Source organism: Dromiciops gliroides, chromosome 4, assembly GCF_019393635.1.
Source record: "Dromiciops gliroides isolate mDroGli1 chromosome 4, mDroGli1.pri, whole genome shotgun sequence".
Classification (NCBI taxonomy): Eukaryota; Metazoa; Chordata; class Mammalia; order Microbiotheria; family Microbiotheriidae; genus Dromiciops; species Dromiciops gliroides.
The window spans coordinates 66,098,190-66,125,542 of NC_057864.1; the positions used below are offsets into that span (position 1 = coordinate 66,098,190).

Sequence of the window (27,353 nt, forward strand, 5' to 3'; positions counted from 1 at the left end):
AGAGGCTAATTTATTTGTACTAGATTTATTCATGCCTGGCTCTCTATTTGTGTCACATGTTTCTGCTACCTGCTATATATGTGGTTCCCTCCCATCCCTAGTTTAAAAAGGGGCAGATTCAATCTTTTTCTATTGTTTTCAGAAACACACTTTCCCCTAGCTTATAATTCATGTTAATTTCTGGTATCAAAGAATTTTGGTTTGAAAAATATGCTATATTTTTTTAAAAGTTTCTTGGGGGATTGGGATAAATTTCTTGTCTTGTTTCTAAATAGAAGTAAATAGTAAAATCTTTTTATAAAGATCATTCTAGGTCTACTGTTACTGAACCAAAATTTATATTAGAGATCTACAAATGACAACTTGGATTGTAGATGTCATTGCAGTAATATGAATACGGTGCTAAAACTAGATTCACATAGAATTAAATAGCTAGTTGGCATAAAAATAAAACAGACCATTATAGATTAAGGTATGGAAATTTATCCTGGATAACTGACAAGTACCAGTTTTAAAAAGAAAACCTTCAAGTATTCACAGTGAACAGGTAGTGATTAATTATACTCCATATCTTTTCCTTCATCTAGCACCTGTGTATGTATCTGAATCTATATCTCTAGCTATATCTGCCTATCTATCTATCTATCTATCTATCTATCTATCTATCTATCTATCTATCTATCTATCTATCTATCTATCTATCATCTAACTAGCTAACTAACTAATCATCTATCTATATTTAACTGTGTGGGGCATCTGATGATGTTTTCCTTTGTGGGATGTTAAAGCAAAATCACAGGTTCTTATTATAAGGTCATTTCATATGCATATATTCACGATAGTATAAATTATGGAAGGAAGTAGATACCTGCCCTCTTGAATTCACTTTCACATAATTTTATGGTCCCTTTTCATTAGTTTTTAGGTTTCTTCCATCAGTGCCAATCCAGGAAGGAAGGAAGCACCTTTGGGGAGCTTTGGTGGCATTTGGATCCCAAATTACTTAGAATTACTTAGAATACCATAATTGCTTGTTAAGTGTACATTCAAAACCATTGAGTTCCCCTGCTCCATTTTTTGTTTGGTTGGGCAGTGAGGGCTAAGTGACTTGCCCAAGGTCACACAGCTAGTAAGTGTCAAATGTCTGAGGCTGGATTTGAACTCAGGTCCCCTTGACTCCAGGGCCAGTGCTCTATCCACTGTGCCACCTAGCTGCCCCATTGCTCCATTTTTTAGAAAGGAAAGAATGTAGGTAGAGTAAGATTAATAAAATCACTGAAATTTCAGTGGAGCTGCAGGAAAAAAAAAAAAACCCAGAAACCAAAAACAATACCAAAAGCTTAGTGAGCCATCCACGGACAAAACTTCCTCCACTACCTCCCCACCTCCAAGTTTTAGCAAAACAAAACAAAATATACGTCCTTGTTGGTTAGAGAGTTTGAGTTAGCAAGAAGATAAGATGATGATTCATAGAGTGAAATAGATGAATCTTCTTTCTCTTCTTCTTATTTAGTTCCTTGCCTATAAACACAGAGTTCTTTCTTATTTGAACACACACACACACACACACACACACACACACACACACACACACACACACACACACACACACGCCCAAAGCCTTCTTTTCTGCTGGCCTTTCTAGCACCATCATCTGTCTCTTTTTCATTTCAGTGCCAATTTTTAAAATAATTGGTCCACCCCCACTGCCTGCATTCCCACACCATATATTTTCTCCTTAGTTCCATGAAATCTTTTTTCTCTCTACTGAAACTTACGTTCCTAAAGGTTAGCAGGGACTTTTTTGTTTCTATGTTTCATCCCTGTCTTTTCTCATGCCTTTGTTTCCTTGACTATTTGGGAATACTGGATTTTGTTGACCTATGACACCTTGGAACTTCACCCTTTTTTGGGAGGACATATTGATAATGTATTATTGTTGTTTTCCTTCTTTTTCTTCTATATAATCTTTTCTATTTTCTTCTAAACCTTAGTAAGGGTCCCTAAAGATGAATGTCCCCACAAGACTGAGTCATTAGGTCTTTTTTCTATGGAGAACTCATATCATGTATGGTTTAACCTATCTCTCATGTGCTAATAGCATTCCCATCTTTATTTCTGATTCTGATCTCTCTGGTCCATATTTTCAGTTACCTTTAGGATATCTTCACTCAGATCAGTGGTTTTTAGTCTTTAATGAACCTCAGTGGCAGACTGGGGAAGTCTTTGGATACCTTCTCAGAATAATGCTTTTAAATGAACAAAATAAAATCTATAGGTTTACAAAGGAAACCAAATATGTTGAATCAAAATGCTAGGAAAAAAAAAAAGCTAGGTCATAGGCCCCAGTTAAATAAGAATTCCTGAATTAAATACACTTGTACCACCTCAGATTTATACTGCCTAAAACAACAACCTAAACTTTCCAAAATAGAATTGACTCACCAAGCAAATGCTTCCCAAATTTCACAATACTAGTAAGTAGTCTGCCAGTATCTCAGTTACTTCGGTCTGAACTATGGTAGCTATTCTCCTTCTCCTTGAATCTCTGTATTCCATTTCTTGCTGTCTTTTTTTTTTTTTTTAAGTGAGGCAATTGGGGTTAAGTGACTTGCCCAGGGTCACACAGCTGGTAAGTGTTAAGTGTCTGAGGCTGTATTTGAACTCAGGTACTCCTGAATCCAGGGCTGGTGCTCTATCCACTGTGCCACCTAGCTGCCCTCTTTCTGTCTTAAAAAAAACCAAAAACCAAACCTGTTTCTCAGATTGATACTTTCTGCTGCATTCCTCCTACCACTATATCTTAACCAAGATTATTGTAAATTTCTTTCATGTTCTTCCTCTGAAAAGCTGCTTCCTTCAGTTATTCTGCATTTGATTAACATACTAATCTTCCTAAAGTAAATTAGTTTTAACATTTCACATCACTCCTCAAAAGTCTACTGTGGCTCCCCATTCCCTCCCAGAGAAATTCTAAATATCTTTTCCTGGTATTCCATTCTATTTACTTTCACATTTCGTATTCTAACTCTTCTCCCACCATTTAAAGTTATGAGTACTTACTTATTTTTCTGGGTAAACTATAAGGGGTGATAGTCAGGTTTTGTTTTGGAAAACTTGATACACTTCAGATTTACTAATGAGAGAAGAGAGGCATTCCAGGTGAATGTAGAGAAAGGCAGTAGGGATTAAAATTTTTCTCTCCCCATTTCCCCATTTCCTTCTCTCAGTAAGAAAAAGGGGACGGGAACATGCATTTGTTAAGTGTGTACCTTGTGCCAGGCACTGTCCCAGGCACTGTAGAAATACTGTCTCATTTGCTCCTCGCAACTTCCCAAGGGGGTTGATATTGTTATTATCTCCATTTTTATAGTTTATGAGCAAACTGAGGCCAACTGAGCTTAAGTCATTTGCCCAGGGTCACACGGCTAGTAAGTGTCTGAGATTGTATTTGAATTAGGTTAAAATTCTTAACCTTCTGTAGGTAAAATCAGAGAAAATTCTGGAACTTGGTGCATTCTTTAAACTTACCAGGGAAATGAGAAAGATACTGTAAAACATGCTTTTGTGAGATGGGAATTAAATGCTAATATCAGAGGTTACCAAGAAATTTGAGTCCTTTTGGAAAAAATTCACATTTTGATTTTTAAAAGGGTTGGTTGGCACAGAGGAGTTGAATTTCAAGGTTGAAATGAGAAATATTTAGTATTTGGGCATTCTAAGCTTAAATTGAATGGTATGAAAAAATTTATAAATAAGCAAGATAACTTTGTAATTCTCGGTGGTCTAGTATTTTAGTTTATCTTAAAGAGTTGGGCAAAATAACTTCTAGGTGATGAGGGTGGTTTTCAGAATTTTGTAGGACTTTTGAGTGCAAAATGGCATAAATACACAGTCCCAATATTCTGAAAAGGGAATATGATCCTGAAAATTTCTAGGCCTCAAAATTCAATTACAATATTTTAAAAATAATTTTAAAAAATGAATTTCAAGTATCTGGTAGGCGAAATATAATGAGTTATAACCATGGCTTCATATTAAAAATCAACCAACTTCTTCAAACTCATTCTCTTTCATATAGTAATAGGAAACAGTAGATTTACTTTCTCTTAACTTTGGCAAGATTCTAAATGGCAGTACTTGCCAAGAAACTGGGAAGATATGTTCTAGGTCACATAACTAGTCATCTCTCAACAAACATTCATTAAACTCTTACTGTATGCTTATTAGATGAAGCTTAGCTGGTCATCAAAACATGTGCTTCAAGAGCTGTCAACAGTTTTATGTTCTCTGATTTAACATAATTCAAAAGAGATTGGTCACAGACTAAGTATGACAATTATTAACATTTTTATCAATAGCCTGGTTGATGGAACAGAAAATATGCAATAGAAATTGGCAAATAAGAGGTGGGTGAAATTTGAATTCCAAAATGACTTTAATAAATTGAAAATAAATGGTTTTGAGACATAAAGAATGAATTTCAGGAATCATTAGCTTCTTCCATATCTTAAACACATGTTAAGAATAACACGTTATTACATTTTTACATTTACTGTTTCATTTTCTTCTCAAGAAAGACCCCATATGGACTCTGGGTCCTAATACCTTCCAACTTCCAGTGGACCCTTGCCCTAGTCTCCCACCCCATCCCCCCAATACAGTTGTAGTAACCTCTTGCCCTACCTGGGTCTTCTCCCGACTTGTGGGAATGAGATGATAGGATTGGGAGTGGGAGCTAAAGAACCAAACTTCTTTCCACCCCTCCCCCTCTTTTGAACTCATCTTGATTTTATTCTGTCCTTCATAGTTTAACTGTTTGAATGAATGGTATACTCTCTTATCTGCTGTCATTAATTCTTCACTCTCTTTGCTTTTTAACTCTTATTAATGTGGCTTTTATTCTTGCCTTTCTCTCAGAGCTGGTTTCTATAAAATGAAAGGTCTCCTAATGTCCATTTTCGATATATTTTTGTCTATTGGTACCCATGACCTTTTTGCTTATTTTAATAACGATGACTAGCCTGTCTTTGAAATCTCTCCTCCTTGGAGATTTCAGAAATTAGATTCCCATCTGCACAGGGTGATTTAACTAGATAATATATCTAGTGGACATATCTACTAGATCACTGTTATGGTTATATTAAAGTAACTGATGTTTAAATTTTAAAGAGGATTGGAATTGTTATTTATACTATAGCTTTGTAGTTGTTCTTATATAAAATATTACATAAGCCTAATAGCACCTTTTGCCACATGAAATGAAAAAATTATATATATTTCATATTTGTTCACTCTTTCATTAAAAGACAAGGTAAGATATATTTTATAATTTGTTTAAACTTGGGGAATTAAGCATGTGTTGTAACCAGTTGTGTAGTCTCAAGGATCCTGATAACAACAGATGATGTTGTTGAAATAATGTCCTTATGTACTCATATTTTTACCAGAAATATTTAAAGCAGTGAAAATTTCTAAAAATTTATCTTTTTTATGTATCTCTTATGGTCATCAATATACCCTAACAGCATTAGCTGTAACATCTAATTTTTGACTGATAACCTATTAAGTAATACGGTTGCTATATGTAATGTGGTTCTTGTTGCAGTGTTGCCAGGATAACCAAGAAATTAGAGATGTTAATCTACCAGTTTTATGAGTAACCTTGTTCTTTCCCAGTAGTATTTAGTTAAGACAAATTACAGCTTGATTTTTACAAGAGGGTAAATGAGATGCTTTCACAAAGCCTGGCCAGACAGATGGCTGAGGGACCACTGAAAGCTGTTATGTTGACCCTGTTATATAGGCACAAGAAGCAAGCCTGATATTTATTTACTATGTTAAGATTTTGAGTAGGGATCCCTAGCTACTGAACAAGTAATTGTTGAAGCATTAGAGAAACTAGGAGCTACTGTATAGGTGACAAGCAAGTGGAGAGATGGAAAATTACAAATGTAAACTGAATTGGGATTGTTACGAAAGGGCAGAGCTACCAGAAGTATTCCAGTTATCTTTTTTTTTTTTGAACAAAAGTATTTTATTATTTTCCAGTTACATGTAGAGATAGTTTTCAACATTAGTTTTTATAAGATTTCCAATTTCAAAATTTTCTCCCTCCCCCCCTAGACAGCAGGTAATCTGATATAGGTTATGTGTATACACACACACACACACACACACACACACACACACACACACAACATCAAATATTTCTGCATTAGTCATGTTATAAGAGAAGAACCAGGGCAAAAAGGAAAAACCTCAAAAAAGAAAAACAATAGCACCAAAACCAAAAGAAATAGTATGGTTCAATCAGCATCCATATTCCACGGTTCTTTTTTTTTCTTTTCTGGACTTGGAGATCCCCTTCCATCATGAGTCCCCTGGGACTCTCCTGTACCATTGCATTGGTGAGAAGAACCTAGTCCATCACAGTTGAGCAACACAAAATGTTGATGATACTGTGTACAATGTTCTCCTGGTTCTGCTCATCTCACTCATCATCAGTTCATGCAAGTCCTTCCAGGTTTCTCTGAAATCTGCCTGCTCATCATTTCTTACAGCACAATAGAATTTCATTACATTCATATACCACAACTTGTTCAGCCCAATTGATGGCAGCCCCTCAATTTCCAATTCCTTGCCACCACAAAAAGAGCATCTATAAATATTTTAGTACATGTGAGTCCTTTTCCCTTTTTTATGATCTCTTTGAGAAAAAGACTCAAAAGTGGTATTGCTGGGTCAAAGGGAATGCACAGCTTTATTGCCCTTGGGGCATAATTCCAAATTGCTCTCCAGAATGGTTGGATCAGTTCACAGCTCCACCAGCAATGCATTAGTGTTCCAATTTTTCACAGCTTCTCCACCATTTATTATTTTCCTTTTTTGTCATATTAGCCAATCTGATAGGTGTCAGGTGGTACCTCAGAGTTGTTTTAATTTGCATCTCTAATCAATAGTGATTTAGAGCATGTTTTCATCTGGCAATAGATAGCTTGATTTCTTCATCAGAAAAACTGCCTGTTCATATCCTTTGATTATTTCTCAATTGGGGGAGGACTTGGATTCTTATAAATTTGATTTGGTTACCTATATATTTTAGAAATGAGGCCTTTGTCAGAAGTACTGGCCAAAAAAATTGTTTCCCAGCTTTCTGCATTCCTTCTAATTTCATTCCAGTTATCTTTGCAAGAAATATTTGACAGCAAGAAGATCAGTGTTCCTCAATCTTAGATTAAATATAGGGCAGTAAAGTATAAGGCGACTGGATAGGAAGCAGTCAGGTTGTTTAGCTATTAAAGACCCCTTTCATTTCTACCTTCACAACATATTTCATATATGTCCTCTACTCACAAAGCAACTATCACAGTGAGGGCCCTCCTCACCTCACACGTGAGTTATTACAATAACCTGCTAGTTGATTTCCTTGTCTTAAGTCTCTCTTCACTCTAGTCCATTCTCCACTCAGTTACCAGAGTGATTTTCCTAAAGAGTAGATCTGACCTTGTCACCTTCCTCCCAACCCCCTCCACATACACCTATTCAACAAACTACAGTGGCTCCCTATTACTTTCCAAGGGTGAAGAATGGGAAATGGCTTTTAGATTTTTCCATTAAGAGATCATTAGTTACTTTGGAAAGAGCAGTTGCAGTTGAATGATGAGGTCAGAAGCCAGTTTACAGATGGTTTAGAAGCTAGTGAGAAGAGAAGATACATAGGCACCTAGTGTAGATGACTTTAAAAGGAAGTTTAAGCAAGAAAGGGAGGAGAGATACAGGATCATAACTAGCAGAGATAGTTGGATTCAGGGTTGTTTTTTTAAAGAACAGGGGATTTATGGCCTTGTTTCTTAGAAGCAGAGAAAGCCAATAGAGAATGAGTGAAAATTAGAGAGTCAGGAAAATAGAGAGGGGCATTTTGATGGACAAAATTGGAGGGGATGTGATCAACATTGTATGTTGCTGGGTTTGCCTTGTCAAGAAGAAGGGCTGTCGCTTTATATGTGAGTAGTGAAGGAGAAGATTGAGGGTAGGGGGGTGTGACCTAAGGTGAGGAGGAAGGAAGAGAAGTCTTCAGCAATTCATACCCAGGCTTCTGGATTCCGAATTTAGCACCCTTTCAACGATGCCTCATTGCCTCCTGACATCACCTCCTTAATAACTTCCTCTAAAGGGCAATGGAGAGAAACATGACCGTAATATTTTAAGAGATAGGAATGGACAGCTTACAGATGTAGCAGTCGTTTCAAAATCAGAGGAAAGGTAAATTGAAATACTAAATTAGAAGGATACATATGAAAAGATTCTGTTTTACATCATAACAACGGTATAGTCTTAACCTATTAAATGTCAAATCTAAAAAAAATGGAAGCTGGACAAAAGTCAAAACACTGGTTTTATCATAGGGTCCTAGAAAGGTGTATTTCCTATAAGAGTTGTCACAGTGGATTCTGGGAGAAAAGCTAATGCGGTTTTAGAACACCAGGATCAAGACATAGAGTCTGCTAGAACAAGGGAGAGGATAGCTTTGCTGCACTTTGGTCTGAGCAGATCACATCCAAAGTATTGTGTTTGGATCCCAGCTGGCACATTTTAGGGAGCATTTCGATGAGGTGCAATGTGTTCAGAGAAGGGTCACTAGAGACCATGTCATGTGGGGATATTTTACTTGGAAAAGAAAAGACTTAGGGGGAACATGATAGCTGCCTTCAAGTATTTGAATGTTTGACATGGTTTAAGAGGAATTAGCATCTTTTTTTCTTGGCTCAGAGAGCAGCATTGGTTGGATAGGTTGAACAGAAGCAGATTTCTGTTCCATATAAAAAAGAACTTCATAATTAGAACTGTCAAAAAGATGGAATATGCCTTGACCCCAGCGATAGCACTGTGAGGCATATGTACCCCCCCCCCCAGATCATGGCCCATATATGCAAAACTTTTTATAGCAACATTTCTTGTAGTAAAGAGCTGGAATAAGTTAGGTGTCCCACCTATTCAAGAATGGCTGCACGAATGATGGTATGTGAAGATAATGGAATGTTATTGTGTTATCAGAAGCCTGAGAGAATTTGGATGAACTGATGCAGAGTCAAGTGAGCAGAAGCAGGAAAAGAATTATACTACAACATCAGTATTGGACAAATCAACAAATCAGACTGATGAACTCTGATTTATATAATGACAATAATAGAATAAAGGAAAAACAACTTTGAAAGGCAATCGATTTATCAATCAACAAGCATTTATTAAGTAAGATTCTCATGATAGAAAGACGGGTGAATGAAATAACCCCTTGACTGATCATGATTGCAGAAGCCCCGATGAGTCATGCTTCCCACTTCTTGGCAGAGGAGGGATTGGCTCTAGGTACAGAATGAGATTTAACATTTTCAGAAAGGACAAACACATGGATTTGTTTTCTTTGACTATTCTTATTTGTTAGCAGGGAGACCTTTGTATTGAATTCTCAGTGCTTTGCATACTGCCTGGCACAAGAATAATTGTTGTAAATACACAATGAATGATTGTTCCACTGCTCACCTGCCTGACATAAAGAGTTGTGATATAAATTATTGTTGTTCGGTCATTTCAGTCTTTGTGACCCCTTTTTGTTGTTGTTTTGTTTTTGGCAAAGTGCAGTTGTTTGCCATTTCCTTCTCCAGCTCATTTTACAGATGAGGAAACTGAGGCAAACAGGGGTTAAGGGACTTGCCCAGGGTCACCCAGCTAGTAAGTATCTAAAGTGAGATTTGAATTCAGGAAGATGAGTGTTCCTGACTCCAGGCTCAGCACTCTCTCCACTGTGGCCCCTAACTGCCCCATAATCCAAATTATAATATTGAATAAGTTTAGTAAGAGATTTTTGCTAGGAGGATGTTTTGTGGAGAAGGTGACACTTCAGCTGCTCCCTGAAGGGAAGAATTTCAATAATTAAGTGATATGGAGGGGAGACCATCCATACATGGAGTACAGGTTTGCTAAGGTAGAGAGTGAGGGCAGTTTCAGAATTGTGAAGAATCTAGTTTGTCTAGAATGTAATATATGGTGGGATCCAGCTCATTTGGCCCTGGATTGTAAGTAGACACAGTACAGGGCTGGCCAAACCCGGGAGCATGGTTCCCTGGGGCAGAAACCTGTGTGCCTGTTGTTCATTGGAGATCACAAATGACACGCTGGTTTGCATGGAAACTGGCATTCAATTATTCTAAGTAACTGGTGTCAATCCAGCTATCTCCACTCCTCTCCCAAACTCAGGCTACCCAGCTTCTCCGCCCCCCCCCCCATGGAAAAGAACTCTCTGAATCTTTACCTCCAGAAACTGTGTCCCCAAACCCCAGGAAAGCTACTTCCCTCAGCTTGGGTCTCCTGCCCTGGAGCCGAGTTATTTTGATGAGTGAGTGACTGACGATGGCTAACTCACCCAGCCCATTATATGCCTCTAGCCTGGGATCAAAGCACGCTTCTTATCCCTTCCAGATGTCCACCCAGCCATTTGCCAGCTGTCCTGCAGCCACTCATGTCCCCTGTGACTCCACTCGAAATCTCTGTGAATCTCGAGAACAAACTCACTTGTCTGGCCACTATTGTGTTTTCTCCCTATTGGAGTGTAAGATCCTTAATTTAGGAGGCAGAGACTGTCTCCCTTTTGTGTTAATAACCCTGGTCCTTAGCACAGTGCTTGGTTTATAGCAGTCCTTCCTAAATGCCTTCTTACTCATTTCCTTCAAGACAATGCAGGTCTAGGGCTGAATGTCAAACAAGAGGCTCAAAGCTTTATAGTCAGAGTAGACTGAGTGGCCTAAGCTAGTCTGAGTGTACAACCAAGTTCAGGGTTTGAGCCAGGCACAGGGACTGTATCTCTTGTCCTAGGTATTCAGTTCATTTCCTTCTCACCTCAGTGTTTTAGAATCCTCATCTTCCTTTGAGGCACAGGTGAAGTGTTCCCCTTTCTGTGAAGTTTTCTTTGTGCTCTCTTCTTCTCGGATCTCTCTTCCTCCTTAAATTACCTTTACTTAGCTGTGTATATGTTGTATCCCCCTCTTACAGCATGAACTCCTGGAAGGCAAAGATGGGATTATTTTGTCATTTATATTCCTGGTATTTTGTACTTAGTAGGTACATGGATAAAGAAGTTATTAAAAAAATTGGGGGGGGGCAATGGGGATTAAGTGACTTGCCCAGGGTCACACAGCTAGCAAGTGTCAAGTGTTTGAGGCCGGATTTGAACTCAGGTCCTCCTGAATCCAAGGCCGGTGCTTTATCTACTGTGCCACCTAGTTGCCCAGTAGGTACATGATAAATGTTAAGTTAAAGGTGGGTGTAGAATTCAGTAGGTAGCCCTGGGAAACAGAATTATTAGCTCTAAAGTAAGGTTGCAGATTCAGTCTCTGTCCTAGTATTCTGCCGCCTTTTTAGAGGGGCAGTGAGGTGGTACAGTAGATATAGCACTGGCCTGAAGTTGGGAGGACCTGAGTTCAAATCTCCCTCAGACACTTCCTATCTGTATGGCCCTGGGCAGGTCATTTAAGCCCAATTGCCTTAAATATTTGGGGTTATCTCCAATTGTCCTGCTATAGTTCTCGCCGCTGGACCCAGATGGCTCTAGAGGAGAAAATGTGAGATTGGTGACCTTGCACAGCCCTTCCTTACTCAAATCCAATTCAGTGCAAGTCATGACATCACCCTGATGTCATGGTCCTCTTGGAGAATGAAGGACAAACAACCACAATGAGATGTAGACAAAGAAATGCTAGCAGGTGTACAGTGCTTAGAGGGAGAGGGGGGGCTTTGGTGTGGATGATTCCACCAGAGAGCTAGGTCCTCTGAGGGGAGCTTGTACAAGGTCTAGCATTCTACTGAGGAGAATGAATTAGGGATACAAATGACCCTCAGATCATTCCCACTCTGGTGGAGACCCTCAAAACAACAGAATCTTAGAGTTTAGAGGTAGAGTTGAGTTAACTCTCTCCAGGGTAGCTTTGTAAACTGATCGGAACAGACGCCCAGCTTCCTGCTGTGTGTTTTTGTGTTGTGTTTTGTTTTGTGGATGAGTTGACCCCATAGAATTTGATTGTACTCCTTTGGCACTTCCCTTTTGGTTCCATTTTCCTTGATGCTGATCCAAATCATCCTTGTTTCAAGTGGAGTTTTTGGTGAGGGATCCTAAAAACCAAAACAATTAGGAACTTGCACTGCCTCCCCTGCCTTGCCCCGGGCCAGGTGACGTACTATGTTCAATCTCCTTCCTTCTCCAACCTAGGATTCAGGAAATATCTTTGAATTTTTGTTTTGTTTTGTTTTTATTTTGCAGGACAGTGAGGATTAAGTGACTTGCCCCAGGGTCACACAGCTAGTAAGTGTCAAGAGTCCTGAGGCTGAATTTGAACTCATGTCCTCCTGAATCCAGGGCCCGGTGCTTATCCACTGTGCCACCCAGCCGCCCCCTAAGATTCAGGAAATATCTTGACTGCCTGAGTGGCTGCTTCATTTAAGTTATTACCCATAACTAAGAACATAGTACTTGAGGAATAGAAGAGAAAAGAAGCAAAGAACATTTTCCCTGAAGGAAACAGAGTTTTTAGTTCTATGATTTAAGACAAAGGAGAACTAAATCATGAAGTTACTCATGTTATTGAGCTTAATATCCCCAATATTTTCTTACTTCCCTTCATTTTTTTCTTGAACTAAAGTAACATATTCAAAATTCAAAATATATTTTTCCATATCAACTATGTGAATTCAGAGAAAACTGTTCATAGATTTCTTAATATTGTGTAGTTGAAGGATTGACAAAGGCTATTCTCTCCTCTCTCTCTCCCCTTCCTTTCCTCCTCCTCCTCCCCTCCCTTCCCCTGCCCTCCTCTCCTCTTCTCTCCTCTCCTCTCCTCTCCTCTCCTCCTCCTCTCCCTCCTCCCTCTCCCTCTCCTCTCCCTCCCTCTCTCTCTCTCTGTTTCTTTGTCTCTCTTCTTCCTAGGCACAATAACCTTGGTGTACAGCCCAAAGGTCTATCCACTTTGGTGAAGAGTGGAGTTCCAGAGGCATTGAGGGCAGAGGTATGGCAGTTACTAGCAGGCTGCCATGACAACCAGACCATGCTGGATAAATACCGAATTCTTATTACAAAGGTAAGAGTTACTTTTTGTTTTGTTTTCCCAGGAACACACATTAAAGAATCCGTTTTTGGCACAGAGCTCAGATGGCACATTCAGTCTTTCTTGTTAAAGTGGTTGGAAATGTGTGATAAATAGTTTTTCCTTTTTGTCACAGACCTGGACTGGATGGCAATAAACAGTAAAAATACAAAAAAAACCAAAAAACAAACCAGTTACTTCTAAATGATTCTGGCACTTAGTACTTGGCCCTTCCTTTTTTGGGTGTTATTTCATAACAAGGGCGCACCATATTGGGTTTTATTTATATGTTTAAGTATTTTCTAACATGTTTTGGTTAACATTATGCATTTCTGAGATTTATAAATTTCAATTTCTCTGAGGTCTCAGATACACAAATGCAATTGAAAAATGAAAACAGCTTTAAAAATTTAATTTTCAAAAGCTTTCTCATCCCTGGGAGCCTAATGTTATGAGCGTTCCGGGCAATTAGTTACTTCTAGCCTTTTTCCATCAGGGCTTTTTGTGGGGGACCGTTGTGAGTTCCATTGTGTAGGTCTTCACCATGATGGTGGAAATAAATCTTGGTTTAGGTTAGCCAGGGATCCCTCTATCAGGTTTTGCTTCCTAAGTTCCACATTTGCTGAAAATTTTGAGATTTAAACATTTTTTGATTTTTTGCTTTTGGAAAGAAATGTGATGTCTCATTGGTAAAAGAGCACTTTGGCTCAGGAGAGGTAAAGTAACTTGCTAAAAGCTAGGTCGTAGCAGATGGGAGGATTACTAAGAATCCGGATGTTTGTCAGGCTAATTATTGATTTCCAATGATGTTAATTTTAATATGGGAATAGCAGCAATAACTGGAATTGACAGAAGAGGAATAAGTATCCCATTTCTAACTTTTCCTTTCCACAACCTCTGAGCAACTCTACCCTTCAGGGCCTAACTTGGAGATCATCTTAAATTTTTTGCCAGTGCCAGAGAAGCCAGACCTAAAATGCCAAAATGAAACAATGCATCTGAAAGAGCTCATGTACTAAGACCTGAAGTATGACTAGGATCAACCAATCTCGAGCTGAAGGTCTCGATGCTCTCAGAGTCCATCTCAGAGGGCCATACTTGAAGAGGGTCTAGTGATTTCCCTCTTGAATCATTCTCATACTCGCATGGAATCTGTTGACCTCAACTGATTGGAGAGTTTCCCTTCAGTGACACAGATCACTCTCCCACCTGTTCTTGCCCATTTCGTGCTACCTCTCTGTGTATATCTCCCCAAAGTCACCTACGGGCATCTAATTCAATGTTCTGGAGCACTTTCTGACCTTAGGAAGATGCTAGTACATTCATAGTTTTCCTTCTGCCTTCCCATGCCTTAGGATTACAGGATCCTGGCTGCCAAAGCTAGGAGTGACTTCAGAAGCCATCTGGGTCCAACCCCTCTCCTTTTTCTCTATCATTGGGTACCCAGCTCATCTGGCCTGTCTTTTCCAGTTATATTATTGTGTGACCAGCCCATCTTTTCCTGTTACATAATTTCTGGGTGGATTGTTGGATAAGTAGAAAGAAGTGATCCAAAGATATGTGTTTTTCCTTCCACAAACTGAATTAGCCCTCTGAATAAATTCCAGCTGATATATTTAAGAGGCTTTTCTTACTGGTAATGTGTATTAAACACCAGTAGATGCCTCTTTTGGCATGACTTAGAGCTAATGCTGGAGCAAGCAAATAAGGTTAGGAAAACATGCCTGGTGATCACATCTTTATGTAATTACATCACCCACTCAGGTGAGCACTAAGGGACTGGGAATTTTAATTAGAATGGGGAAGAGGAGATAGACCAATTGCCCAGGTCAGATCTAACTGGGGAGAAGAATTTTGACAGCCCGAAGGCAGCCTGAGTGCACTGGGTACCTGGGGAAGAAGAGGAGAAGGTACAAGGAAGTCCCAGAGGAGGTTTGGATGAGGAAGTATAGAGTGATAAAAATGCTATTTGGCCTATTTTGTTATTTTTGCCTAGTGCTCTTCTATAAGATGCTAATGTCAAAGTTGACATGTTTGAGCTGGTTTAGATGGCAATAATCCCCAGAATCCTCCAGTTCATTCAGGTCTTCTATGTTGAGGCTGAGTTCATTCAGCTATCCCAGAATAGCCTTCTGTCTCCCAGTCAAAGCCATCCTTTATTTTATTGTGAGGAAGAATTAAAAAGGAAAAGGAGAGGGAATAGAGACTTTGTAAGCATTCTCTCCCCTTTCATTGTCGATTACCACTTAGGTGCAATATATATTTGCAGAATTTCCACATGTGTTCACCCTTTAGAACATATCTTTTATCAGTTGCCGAAAGATCTCTTATAAATATTTGTAAAGGTTTTTCTTAAGAAGTTATAATTCTGCATCCACTCAGACTGCTATTTACCATTAGTAGTGGAATCTAATTGTGATGGTGATATGCGATAGTATTTAGTTTCTATTCTAAGAATGGCCTACAAAGAAAAAAAGGCAAAGAACCTGTTACCCTCTCGGCCCCCCCCCCCCGTTTTTTGGACAGTAGTATTGAATATGTGATATTTTTCTTCTAAAAAAAAGTAATAAATGTAGACAGGGTAGAGAATATCATGAAAACCTGTAGTCAGGTGATTATTTACAATAGAAGTAGTTCAAATCTGTGTAGAATATTGTTATTTCAAAAATGTACTATAGGCCCAGAATTTATTTTAAAAAGAAAAATATAAACTAATAGTTACATCTTTAGGCTATTAATCTATAGTTAAGAATAAATAATAAAGTATAATATTCAAGTAAGTTAATCAACACAATTCCCAATTTACTCTGCCAGTGAGTGACAGCATAGATATGTATATAATTTAATTTCCTTTGTTAACATATGAAGTGTGATTTTTTTGGGGGGGTGAGGCAATTGGGGTTAAGTGACTTGCCCAGGGTCACACAGCTAGTAAGTGTCAAGGGGTCTGAGGCCAGATTTGAGCTCAGGTCTTCCTGACTCCAGGGCCAGTGCTCTATCCACTGCACCACCTAGCTGCCCCTGAAGTGTGATTTTTTCTTTAAAAGCTCATGTATTTTAATACAAATAATTTAGAGTCCTACCACTGTGGTCGTGTGCTTTCTTCAAAACTTGGAAGTAACAATGGTATATTAAAATTTTGTCGCAGTCTTCGATGTAATTTTTCTCTATGAGGGAAGGAAGGGAACTTTTCCAAGCCTCAAAATTAGATTTTCTGGTTTTTTTTTTAATGGTCAACTTTTTATATTCAGAGGTAGAAATCAGACAGGCCATTAGCAGGCATTCAAATAATTAAATAAATTTATCTGTGTTTACAGAGGAATTTATCAATTCAATTATAAGAGCATGAACATAAGGAGGACCTCTGCTTGTTGTTGGGTGATTGCTCACTAACTATCAGTCTTTACTTTTGGCCCAATTAAAAATGTCCTTTCTTGTTAGGGTGATGGGAAAATTTTCAGCGCTTAGCTTGCTCAAGCACACTAGATGATGTGGTCATAGAAAACTTCTATTAAATGCGTCACCGTACCTGTGTGGTTTGTAGTTTCTTGTAGATTAGTGCCATCAGTGCTGGTGCTGGTGCTGGTGCTGGTTGGAAAATTCTGCCTTTGAGAGAGGGTCTATTCCTATATTAAATTGAATTTACATTTCAAATATATCCAGTTTCCAAGTGTCACATTGGAAAGTTTATTCTCTAGTCATATTGATCTGAAATTCAGATGGGCTTCCTGTTTACGATCCCAGAACTGTATATTTATTAATTCCCCACACATTATTTGTGAAAATATAATTCCTTATCACAGTACTTCTTATTTTAAAATATGATATTTTATTTTTTAAAAGACTACTACCATATAATTTGGAACCTTTCTCATTAATTCTTTTTTTTTCTTTTTCTTTTTGGTGGGTCATTAATTCTTTTTAAAAAAATTTTTTTTTTTGAGGCAATTGGGGCTAAGTGACTTGCCCAGGGGTCCACACAGCTAGTAAATGTCAAGTGTCTGAGGCCGGATTTGAACTCAGGTCCTCCTGAATCCAGGGCCGGTGCTTTATCCACTGTGCCACCTAGCTGCCCCCCATAGGCAGTACTTTTATCTTTACTTTTGCTGTTTCTGCTGAATATAGAATATGTCCCATTGCAGTCCTGACCTATGATTTCATGGTTCTAGTAAATGAGACATGCAATCACAGAACCACAGAGCTCAGAAGTCATTTTATCCCCACCCCTAATGGAAGGGAGGAAGGAAGGGAAAGAAAGGAAGGAAGGAAGGAAGGAAGGAAGGAAGGAAGGAAGGAAGGAAGGAAGGAAGGAAGGAAGGAAGGAAGGAAGGAAGGAAGGAAGGAAGGAAGGAAGGAAGGAAGGAAGGGAAAGAAAGAAAGAAAGAAAGAAAGAAAGAAAGAAAGAAGAAAGAAAGAAAGAAAGAAAGAAAGAAGGAAAGAGTATTTATTTAGGACCTACTCTGTGCCAGGCACTGGGCTAAGTGCTTTACAAATATTATTTCATTTCATCTTCACAGCAGCCCTGGGAAGTAGGTGCAACGATCACCCCCATTTATAGACAAGGAAACTGAAGTAGACAGAAGTTAAATGACTTGCCTAGAGTCACACAACTACTGTCTCACCTCCACAAACTGAATCTACTCTGCTTGAGTCACCTTCCATCTTGGAGTGCTCATAAATCTACCTGCTGTAAAGTAATTTACATTACTTGTAAATGAGACTTATTTTTTCTACTATCCATTCCTTTAAAGCTCATTAAATTGGAGTGATTCTGATACAAGGAGGCCAACTGTTTATAAAAGTAGTCACTGTAATTAGCTCTGAAATGCTATGTTGGGGATTAAACATTTCCTACCATATAGAATGCATGCCTCTTTTCTCTATAAATTGCAGGAGTCAAATGACTACATAGGCCTTCTTGCCATAAAGAGTGCAATTTCTACTTTATTTCTTTTTTAATTTTTCCTTTCCCCTCAACTATTTCTAGTAGTAGTAGCTGCTAGCTAGTGGGTAATTTGATTTGTGTTTTAATATTCATTTACCTCTATATATTTGTTGCTTTTTGGAGCAGATTAGTCTTATAAACTGAATCAGATGTTGTCTTAAAAATTGACTCCAAGCTATTTTCTTAAATAGCATCTACTCTTACACAGATGAGAAGAGTTAACAGAAAGACAGCATACACTGAGATGAAATGTAATAGGAATAAATATAGAGGGCCACTTTTGGTTAAAAAAAAAAAAAAGGAAGTGGGGCAGCTAGGTGGTGCAGTGGATAAAGCACTGGCCTTGAATTCAGGAGAACTGAGTTCAAAATCCAGCCTCAGACACTTGACATTTACTAGCTGTGTGACCCTGGGCAAGTCACTTAACCCACATTTCCCCACCAAAAAGAAAAAGTGGGGGGGGGGAGCCGTTTAAATTCAGGACGGAGAATATGTGGCTAGATAATAGTAAATGTGAAAAAAAGGGCTTTGGATGAATTCAATATGAATCATCAGTTTGACACAGCTAAAAGACTTTACATGATCTTAGCTAACATTAATAGAGGCATGATGGACACGCTAGTTCTTCAGGTGTACTGTGCAGTGATCAAACCCCACCTCTGGAGTACTGCTTTCAGTTTGTGGCTGCATGTATGAAGAATATTGACAGATTAGAATGGGGAAGGGCAAGGGAATGAGCATTTGACGGCTTCTCCTGTGTGTTGGACACTGCAAATATCATCCTTCAATCCTCTGGTGAGGTAGATTCTGTTGTTACCCCCCCTTTTACAGTTGAAGAAATTGAGGCAAACTGAGGCTAAATAATGTGTGCAAGGAGGGTCACACACCTAGTAAACGTCTGAGGCTGGATATGAATTCAGGTCTTGACTCTAGGCCCAGCATTCTATCCCCTGTCCTGCCTCACGTAGCAGATAGAATGGGATAATGGGGATTTTGGGTATAGAATAATGGGAATTAATGGGAATAATGAGAACTTTTGAGACTCTGTTCCATAGTAGGATCTCTTGAACGAAGGGATGTTCAACTTGGAGTAAACAAGATTATGTGTAGGAGAAAAGATTGTTTGTGGGAAAATCCAACTACCATTGATATAACATTTACTATGTCCCCAGGCACTGTGCTAAGTGTTTTACAATTATTATTTCATTTGTTCCTCACAACAACCCTGAGAAGTAGGTGCTATTATTATCCCTATTTAGCAGATGAGGAAACTGAGGCAAACAGAGGTTATGTGATTTTCCCAGAGTCACACACTAGTAAGTGACTGAAGTCAGATTTGAATGAACATCTTCTTGACTTTAGGCCTAGAGTTTTCTCCACTGTACCAAATAATAGCTATCTTCAAGTCTTGTTTTTTTTGTTTGTTTGTGGGTTTTTTTTAGTGAGGCAGTTGGAGTTAAGTGACTTGCCCAAGGTCACGCAGCTAGTAAGTGTTAAGTGTCTGAGGCTGGATTTGAACTCAGGTCCTTCTGACTCCAGGGCCTGTGTTCTATCCACTGTGCCACCTAGCTGCCCCTTGTTTTTTTTTTTTTTGTTGTTGTTGTTGTTTGTTTGTTTGTTTGTTTTGCGGGGCAATGGGAGTTTAGTGACTTGCCTAGGGTCACACAGCCAGTAAGTGTCAAGTGTCTGAGGCCGGATTTGAACTCAGGAACTCCTGAATCCAGTGCTGGTGTTTTATCCACTGCGCCACCTAGCCGCCCCCTCGTTTTGTTTTACTCTTTTTTTTTTTTTTTTTGGTGAGGCAATTGGGGTTAAGTGACTTGCCCAGGGTCACGCAGCTAGTAAGTGTTAAGTGTTTGAGACCGGATTTGAACTCAAGTCCTCCTGAATCCAGGGCCAGTGCTCTATCCACTGTGCTACCTAGCTGCCCCGTTTTGTTTTAATAAGGATTTACTTGTTTCTTTTAGACCCTAAGGAAAACTGCAGAGAGGAAGATTTAGGCTTGATATTAAGGGGAAAAATCCTGAGCATTAGATTTATTCCCAAATAGAAAGGGCTGATGTAGAAGACGGTTGAATTTCCTCCTTACCTGGAGGTCTTCCATTAGGCACTAATGAAAACTTTGTAGATGTTTTAGACAGAGGCATCAGTTGGGTACAAATTGGATGGCTTAGCTTTGAGAGCTGTGACTTTGGTGAAAATCTAGGAATTTATACCAGTTAGTTCATAAGGTATATTTCTTTGGACTTTTCACATTATTTTGGATGGAAGTATTTCTTTTGTATGCACGATAAAACTTAGGCAAATATGGAGGCAGGCTAAAGAAATTAGATTAGAAACTGGATAGGGCCTTTAGAAATCTGATCTAGCTTTTTGTTTTATGAGTAAGGAAACAGACCTGGAGAAATTAAATCATATTAAGGTCAAATAGGTATTTATTAGCAGAACAGAGATTGTGTTGTTGTTGTTGTTGTTGAGTCATTTAAGCCATGTCCAACTCTTTGTGACCCTGTTTGGGGTTTTCTTGGCAAAGATACTGGAGTGGTTTGCCATTTCCAGCTCATTTTAACAGATGAGGAAACTGAGGCAAACAGGGTTAAGTGACCTGCCCAGGGTCATACAGCCAATCAGTGTCTGAGACCCAGATTTAAACTCAGATCTTCCTGACTCCAAGCTTGGCACTCTATTGTTCGTGCCACTTAGCTGCCCGTTTTAACAATCTATTTTATTTTATTTTCAATTCCAAATTTTCTCCCTCCCACTTTTTCCTCCATACATTGAGAAGTCATTAAAAACAAAAACTCATTACAAATGTGTGGTCATGCAAAGCAAATTCCCACACTTTTAGTCATGTTCTAATTGTTACCCCCCTATGATCTTAAAAGTAATTATACTTTTTCTTTAATCTTTGTTCTCTTCATCTCATGAGAGAAATTATTGTCCTCTGGAGTTCATTGGATTCATAGGTACATACTTATAATAAACCTTTTCATGGTGCCACCCAACACAGATCTATTTCTTTAAGTGTGTACCTCTCCAGAGCTATCTTTTATAGCAGGAAGGCAGCATGACATAGAGAGCTGGCACTGGAGTCAGGAAAACCTGAGTTTTCATTCCTGCCATTGACATGAACTCCCAGAATTGACCCTAAGCAAGTCATGTAACCTCTCAATTCCCAGGAAACTCTCTGTGGCTTTGTTAGAATGACAAATTGTGGATTTGTAATGATAATGGGAGATTCACCCTCACCCACCCCTACTTCCCTAGACTGACAAAAAATCAGAGTTGGAAACTAGAAAAATAGAAACAAATGCTAATGACCTGCATATCATCTCCCACTTATCTTCTCTATGGAGGTGATTTTCCCTTCTTTATATCCAGTCCTAATTTATCTCTTGAGCACCTGTCTCACATTACTTTGTCTCTCTTTGTCCATCTTGAAACTGGCTATCCCATCAGCTTCTCCATCTCAAACTGATCTGAAAGAGATCTCAGGGCTCCCAAACTACAGAGTCATCCTCAACTCTTCACTCTCCTCGCTTGTACTCACACAAATATCCATTCTGTACTCATGTCTTGTCATTTCTACCCTTTGCACGATCTGCTTTCTCATCCAGTTCTCTCCTCTCATTCAACCTAACCCTGCTGCCATCCCTAAATCATGTCTCACTGGGCTATTTGCATAATAGTCTCAGTTAGTTCTCACCTGCCTCAGTCTATCTGCTTTCCAATCCATCTTTCATTCAGTAATTCAAAGCGAATTTCCTAAAACATAGATCTGGCGCATGTTTCTCCACCCCCTGCCCCACCCTGCCCTCCTTGGTAAATCCAGAGTTTCCCCCTTACCTCTAGAACCAAATACAAACATTTCTCCATTTGACATTTCAGTCTCTTCACGATCTGGCCTTTTTCAACCTTTCCAGTCTAATTACACTTATCTCCTTTTTTGTATTCAGCAGTTCCACAACTCCGGCCAGAATATGCCCTCTCCTGTCTTTGCCTTTCCCTAGCTATTCTTCCTCCTCCAATCCCTCCTCAACTTTGCCTCCTGAATTCCCCAGCTTCCTTCAGGATTTAGCTCAAATTCTATCTTCTGCAGAGGTTTTTCCTGGCCTATGTCTCTTCTCTCAATCATGCCCTCCTCCCACCTGTACTGGTGCATTTCTTCTGGGATTACCTGAGATATATTCTCTATCAATATCTTGTATGTACATAGTTACTTACATATTATTTCCCACCTCTCCTCCCTCCCCATAAGAATGTGAACTTCTTCAGGACAGGATCTGTGTTTTTTGCATTTCTTTGTCTCATCATTATTTGGCACAAGGCCTGTCTACAAAGTAAGCAATTAATAAATGCTTGATGATTGCCTAACTAATCCCTGCATAACTCTCTGTCTTAGAGATCAGAGAATACTGCCACTACAAATGAATCAGGAATAAGCCACCGCTATTCTCGAGTCATACACCATCTTTGCATTGTACTGTATTAGCCTTTTAGATTCTCCGTTTTTCCCATTATGTTCTCATATTAACTATTTTTTTTTGCTAAAGTGATTATGAATGACCCCAGTATAGTTATAATTCCACTGTGCATTGCCTTTTCAAAACAGTTAACAGGAATCATAGGATCTGCATAGAGATTGCATGAATTCTGACTTGGGTCACAGAATTTGGAACACTCTGTGCTTGTATTTCAAGTCATTTGATGTAGGAAAGAAAAAAAGACGTGTATACATGTATATATTGCACGTGTGGTAGAGTTCTGAAAGTTCTAGTGAAACTTATTTTAACAAATGTACCAGAACTGATTGTGTTATTTTTATAATCGTTGTTCATATGATGTGGAACCAAAAATCAAGGGTTATTTGATCAATCAATCAAATCAATCAATAAACATTTATTAAGTGCCTCCTGTGTGCCAGGCACTATGCTAGCTCTTTTTAGATACTTTAAATATATTTTGTCCAAATCAAAGTGTTCTCATGTATCACAGAGCTTCGTAGGTGTTATAGGCACTAATCAAAGTATTAGATAAAAAATAAGTCATCTCTTTTTAGAGTCTCAGTACTGTGGGTTGTTTAGCAACAATGGGGATTAAGATTTTTGGTTTTTTGAAATAGTGATAAGTTGAAGTGATAATTTTATTAGTGCCTCCTTCCCCCATTCCCCTGTTCTATTGTCAATTTCTCCTCTATTTTCTCTTTTTATTACTCTTGAATTTTTGTATATTGATTTTTAAATTTTGTTTTCTTCCTTTCAAAAAATTGTGTTAAATGTGACTTTTATATTTATGTTCCTCATTTGCACCACTTTAATTAGATTATGATATTCCAGTGATATGTCATAATTTGAAGCATGAAATTTGTAATTTACTCTGATTGACTATTGTGTAATAATTGCTTCCTAAAGCTTGACAATTTATGTGGTAATTTACAGTAGACTCATTGTAACATAGCTTATTATTACTTGGAGTCAGATATGTTGAATGTCAGAACCATGTTTTCTGAAAATGTAACCATTATATGAAAGAGTTTGGTACTGAAAAGCCTTTAGGGCAAATGTAATTTCTGTTTTCCCAATACTAACATTATAAAAGGGTTCTGCTGTATAGCTATAACACTTTTTCAATCTGATTTTTTGAGTTATTCACAAGACTATTGAAAATTAAAAATAATATGCTTTTAGAGGACTTATTAAAAATAGTTTCCTATCTTAAGACATATCTCTTTCTCTCTCTTCCTCTCTTTCTACCTTTGTTCTTTTTCTACTCATTTTTTCTTCCTGCTTCTTCCTTCTTCACCTATCACCCTTCTCTTTATCTGTCTCTGTCTTTCTCTGTTTCTGTCTGTCTCCCCTCCCTCCTCTCTTTCCCTTTCCCCCTCTTCTTATTCCCTGTTTTCCTTTGGCAAGGGGTGGGGTTGGGTCCAGGAAAGGACTTATGTAGGAGGTAATACTTCATCTGAGACTTGTAGCAAATCACTTCTAGAAGGCAAACGTGAGAAGAGAGAACTTCTATTCTAGGGACAGGGGCCAATGACAAGGCACCACCATGGGAAATGCAAGATGGTGCTGTAGAGTGTTTGGGGGGGAATTGTAAAAAGATCAGAAAAGATAAGGCTTGGTTTACTGACGCTTTAAATGCTACATGAGAAAATTATGTTTGATCTTCAAGATAAAAGAGAGCTCTTGGAGTTTTTGAGTAGCAGGGAGACATGGTCAGGCCTGTGATTTAGGAAAATCACTTCCATGACTCTTTGGAGGATAAATTGGTGCATGGAGAAAGACTTGAGGCAGAAAATAAGAAAGAAATTATTAAAGCAGTCCAGGTAGTCACTGATGAGTGCCTGAAATCTAGTGAACCCCAGAGATGGGGTTGCTTAAAAGAAGAATATCTAAAGGGCCAAAGACATACACAAAATAAAATGAGAAGTGAAAACAAAATTTAATATGCATGGGGCGACTCCCACACAGCAGGAGGTACTATCAGACGAAACAAAAACAAAAATCCATAATAGAGATAAACAAGGAAATTACATATACTGAAAGGAACATACATGACGAATAAATGTCAGTAGTTAAACTTACAAGCTTCAAATTCAATACCATCTACATTAATAAAGGAAAAATGAACAATTAGTAGAAGGCACAGACAATAAAAATCAAAGTAGAAGAATTGTCCCTCTCTCAGGTTGGACAGATATATTAAAATAGGGAAATATACAATTGAACTAATTGTTGGAATGATACAAACTGAAATGATTTATGGCCTTTTCTCCATAGGATTGCTAAAGAATATGTATATTTTTCATCACCACATGGAACATTTATAGAAATTGACCATGTGATAGGGCACAGAGATACTGCAAAAAAAATGTATGAAGGCAGAAATACCAAACGCATCCTTCATAGATCATAACACAGTACTAATAGTAATCAGGGAATACAAACAAAAGACACAAGACCTAAATGAAGACTTAATGAAATTCTAAATGAATGAGCCAAAGAAGAAATCATAGAAATCGTTAATAATTACGCAATAGAAAATGATAATGCCAAGAACAACCTGCCAAAATTTCTGTGATACAAATAAGGCAATCCTCATAGGAATAAAGGATATCTTTTAAAACTTATGGGGCAGCTAGGTGGCGCAGTGGATAGAGCACTGGCCCTGGAGTCAGGAGTACCTGAGTTCAAATCCAGCCTCAGACACGTAACACTTATTAGCTGTGTGACCCTGGGCAAGTCACTTAACCCCAATTGCCTCACTAAAAAAATAAACCAAAAAATAACTTACATTAAGCAAAATAGAAAAGGGAAAGAATTTATTGAGTGAATATGCATTTAAAATTTAGAAAACCGACAGATAAGTTCAAAATAAGCACAGAAGAGGAGTTATTGAATATTAGCAGTGAAATATAGAAATCAAAATGCCAAAAGACTATAGATATGATGATTAAAATAACTAAAGCTGGGTCAGCTAGGTGGCACAGTAAATAAAGTACCAGCCCTATATTCAGGAGGACCTGAGTTCAAATCTAGCTTCAGACACTTGACACTTACTGGGCAAGTCACTTAACTCTCATTGCTCTGGAAAAAAACAAAAAAACAAAAAAACAACACCAAAAACCAAAAAAAGCAAAACCAAACCCAAACCCAAAACCCTAAAAGCTGGTTCTTTGAAAAAACTAATAGATGGATAAACCATTAGCCAATGTGATTAAATAGAAGGCTGAAAATCAAATTAACATTGACAAACGAACAAGATGAAATCATACCTAAACAGAAGAAATAAATAGAATTATCAGAATTTATCATATGCTCACAAAACTGAGAATACCAAAGAAATTGAGGAATATCTTCAAAATATAAAGTACCCAAACTAACAGAAGATCAAATAGAGATCTAAATATTCTGTTTTCTGAAAAGGAAACAGAACTAGTTAAGGGAATGAAACTATCAAAAGAAGGTGTGAAGGTTATTGGAGAGGAGTTCTGACCCTGATGAAAGTAAAGGAGAATTCCGTCAGACTTTTAAAGAAACATTTATACCAATACTATTCCAATTATTCTTAAGAATTTAATGAAGAAGAAGGTTCCAAGGTTGCATTACCTGGATGATTAGCAGAATGGTGATAGCCCTCAGCAGAAATAAGAGAGGCTTGAAGCAGATGAGTTTGGATGGAGAAAGATGAGTTTGTTTTTAGACAAATTGAGTTTAAGGTGCTTAGAGGACACACTCTTCAAAATATCTGAAAGGCAGTTGAGGATGTGGAATTGGGAATTTCAGAGAGAAACTAGAGCTGAAAATACTGATCTGATAGTTATCTGCATGGATAATGTTTCATCAATGCTCTGTTAGGTGATGAGGTCACCAAGGGATAGAATGTAGAGAAGCAATAGGGTCCAGGATAGAACTATCTAAAGGATGACATTGAACCAAAACCACCTTCCCTTCACTTCTGCTCATTGGTCATCTTTCTGTCCTATGAGGACAAGAAGAGCAAGTCCAGTTACTATTTTGTGTGACACCACTTAAAAATAGTTGGAAATTGGGGGCAGCTAGGTGGCACAGTGGATAAAGCGCCGGTCCTGGATTCAGGAGGACCTGAGTTCAAATCCAGCCTCAGACACTTGACACATTCTAGCTGTGTGACCCTGGGCAAGTCACTTAACCCTGCCCCCCAAAATAGTTGAAAACAGACACCCCACTCCTGACTCTGAAATCTTTTCTTCAGGCTCTGCATCACACTTTGCTATAACCTATTCTCTAATTGTGGTTTTGATTGACATTATCACCTTATTTTTGACAAGTTCCATATTTGCAGTCTTTCTTTTAAAACATGTCTCGCCCTTGATTAAGTATTACAGTTGTGGTGTCTGTAAGCTCGTTGGGAGTAGGAATTGTTTCGTTTTTTTTTAAGGGAGGCAATTGGGGTTAAGTGACTTGTCCAGGGTCACACAGCTAGTAAGTGTTAAGTGTCTGAGGCTGGATTTGAACTCAGGTCCTCCTGAATCCAGGGCCGGTGCTCTATCCACTGCGCCACCTAGCTGCCCCTGTTTCGATTTTTGTACTTGTATTCCCACTGCTTGGCATGGTGTCTCACTTCTGTCAACTGGCCTTCCTGGCTTTCTCTCTCAACTCATATCCTACTTTCTGAAGGAGGTATTGCCTGGTGTTCTAGAGCATTTTATAATTGATTCTGGAGACCATAGGTAGCCATTGGAGTTTATTGAATAAGGAGGGGGGAGAGGTTGTGACTTGGATCTATATACA

At 38.4% G+C, this 27,353-nt stretch overlaps 1 protein-coding gene across 1 annotated transcript in view; it reads left to right on the forward strand.

Moving 5' to 3' along the window:
• Positions 1 to 27,353, forward strand: part of RABGAP1L (RAB GTPase activating protein 1 like) — a 668,700-nt gene that overhangs the window by 178,696 nt on the left and 462,651 nt on the right. The window contains 1 exon segment of the mRNA XM_044004805.1: positions 12,977 to 13,127. Within this exon segment, the coding sequence (XP_043860740.1) occupies positions 12,977 to 13,127 (151 nt within the window).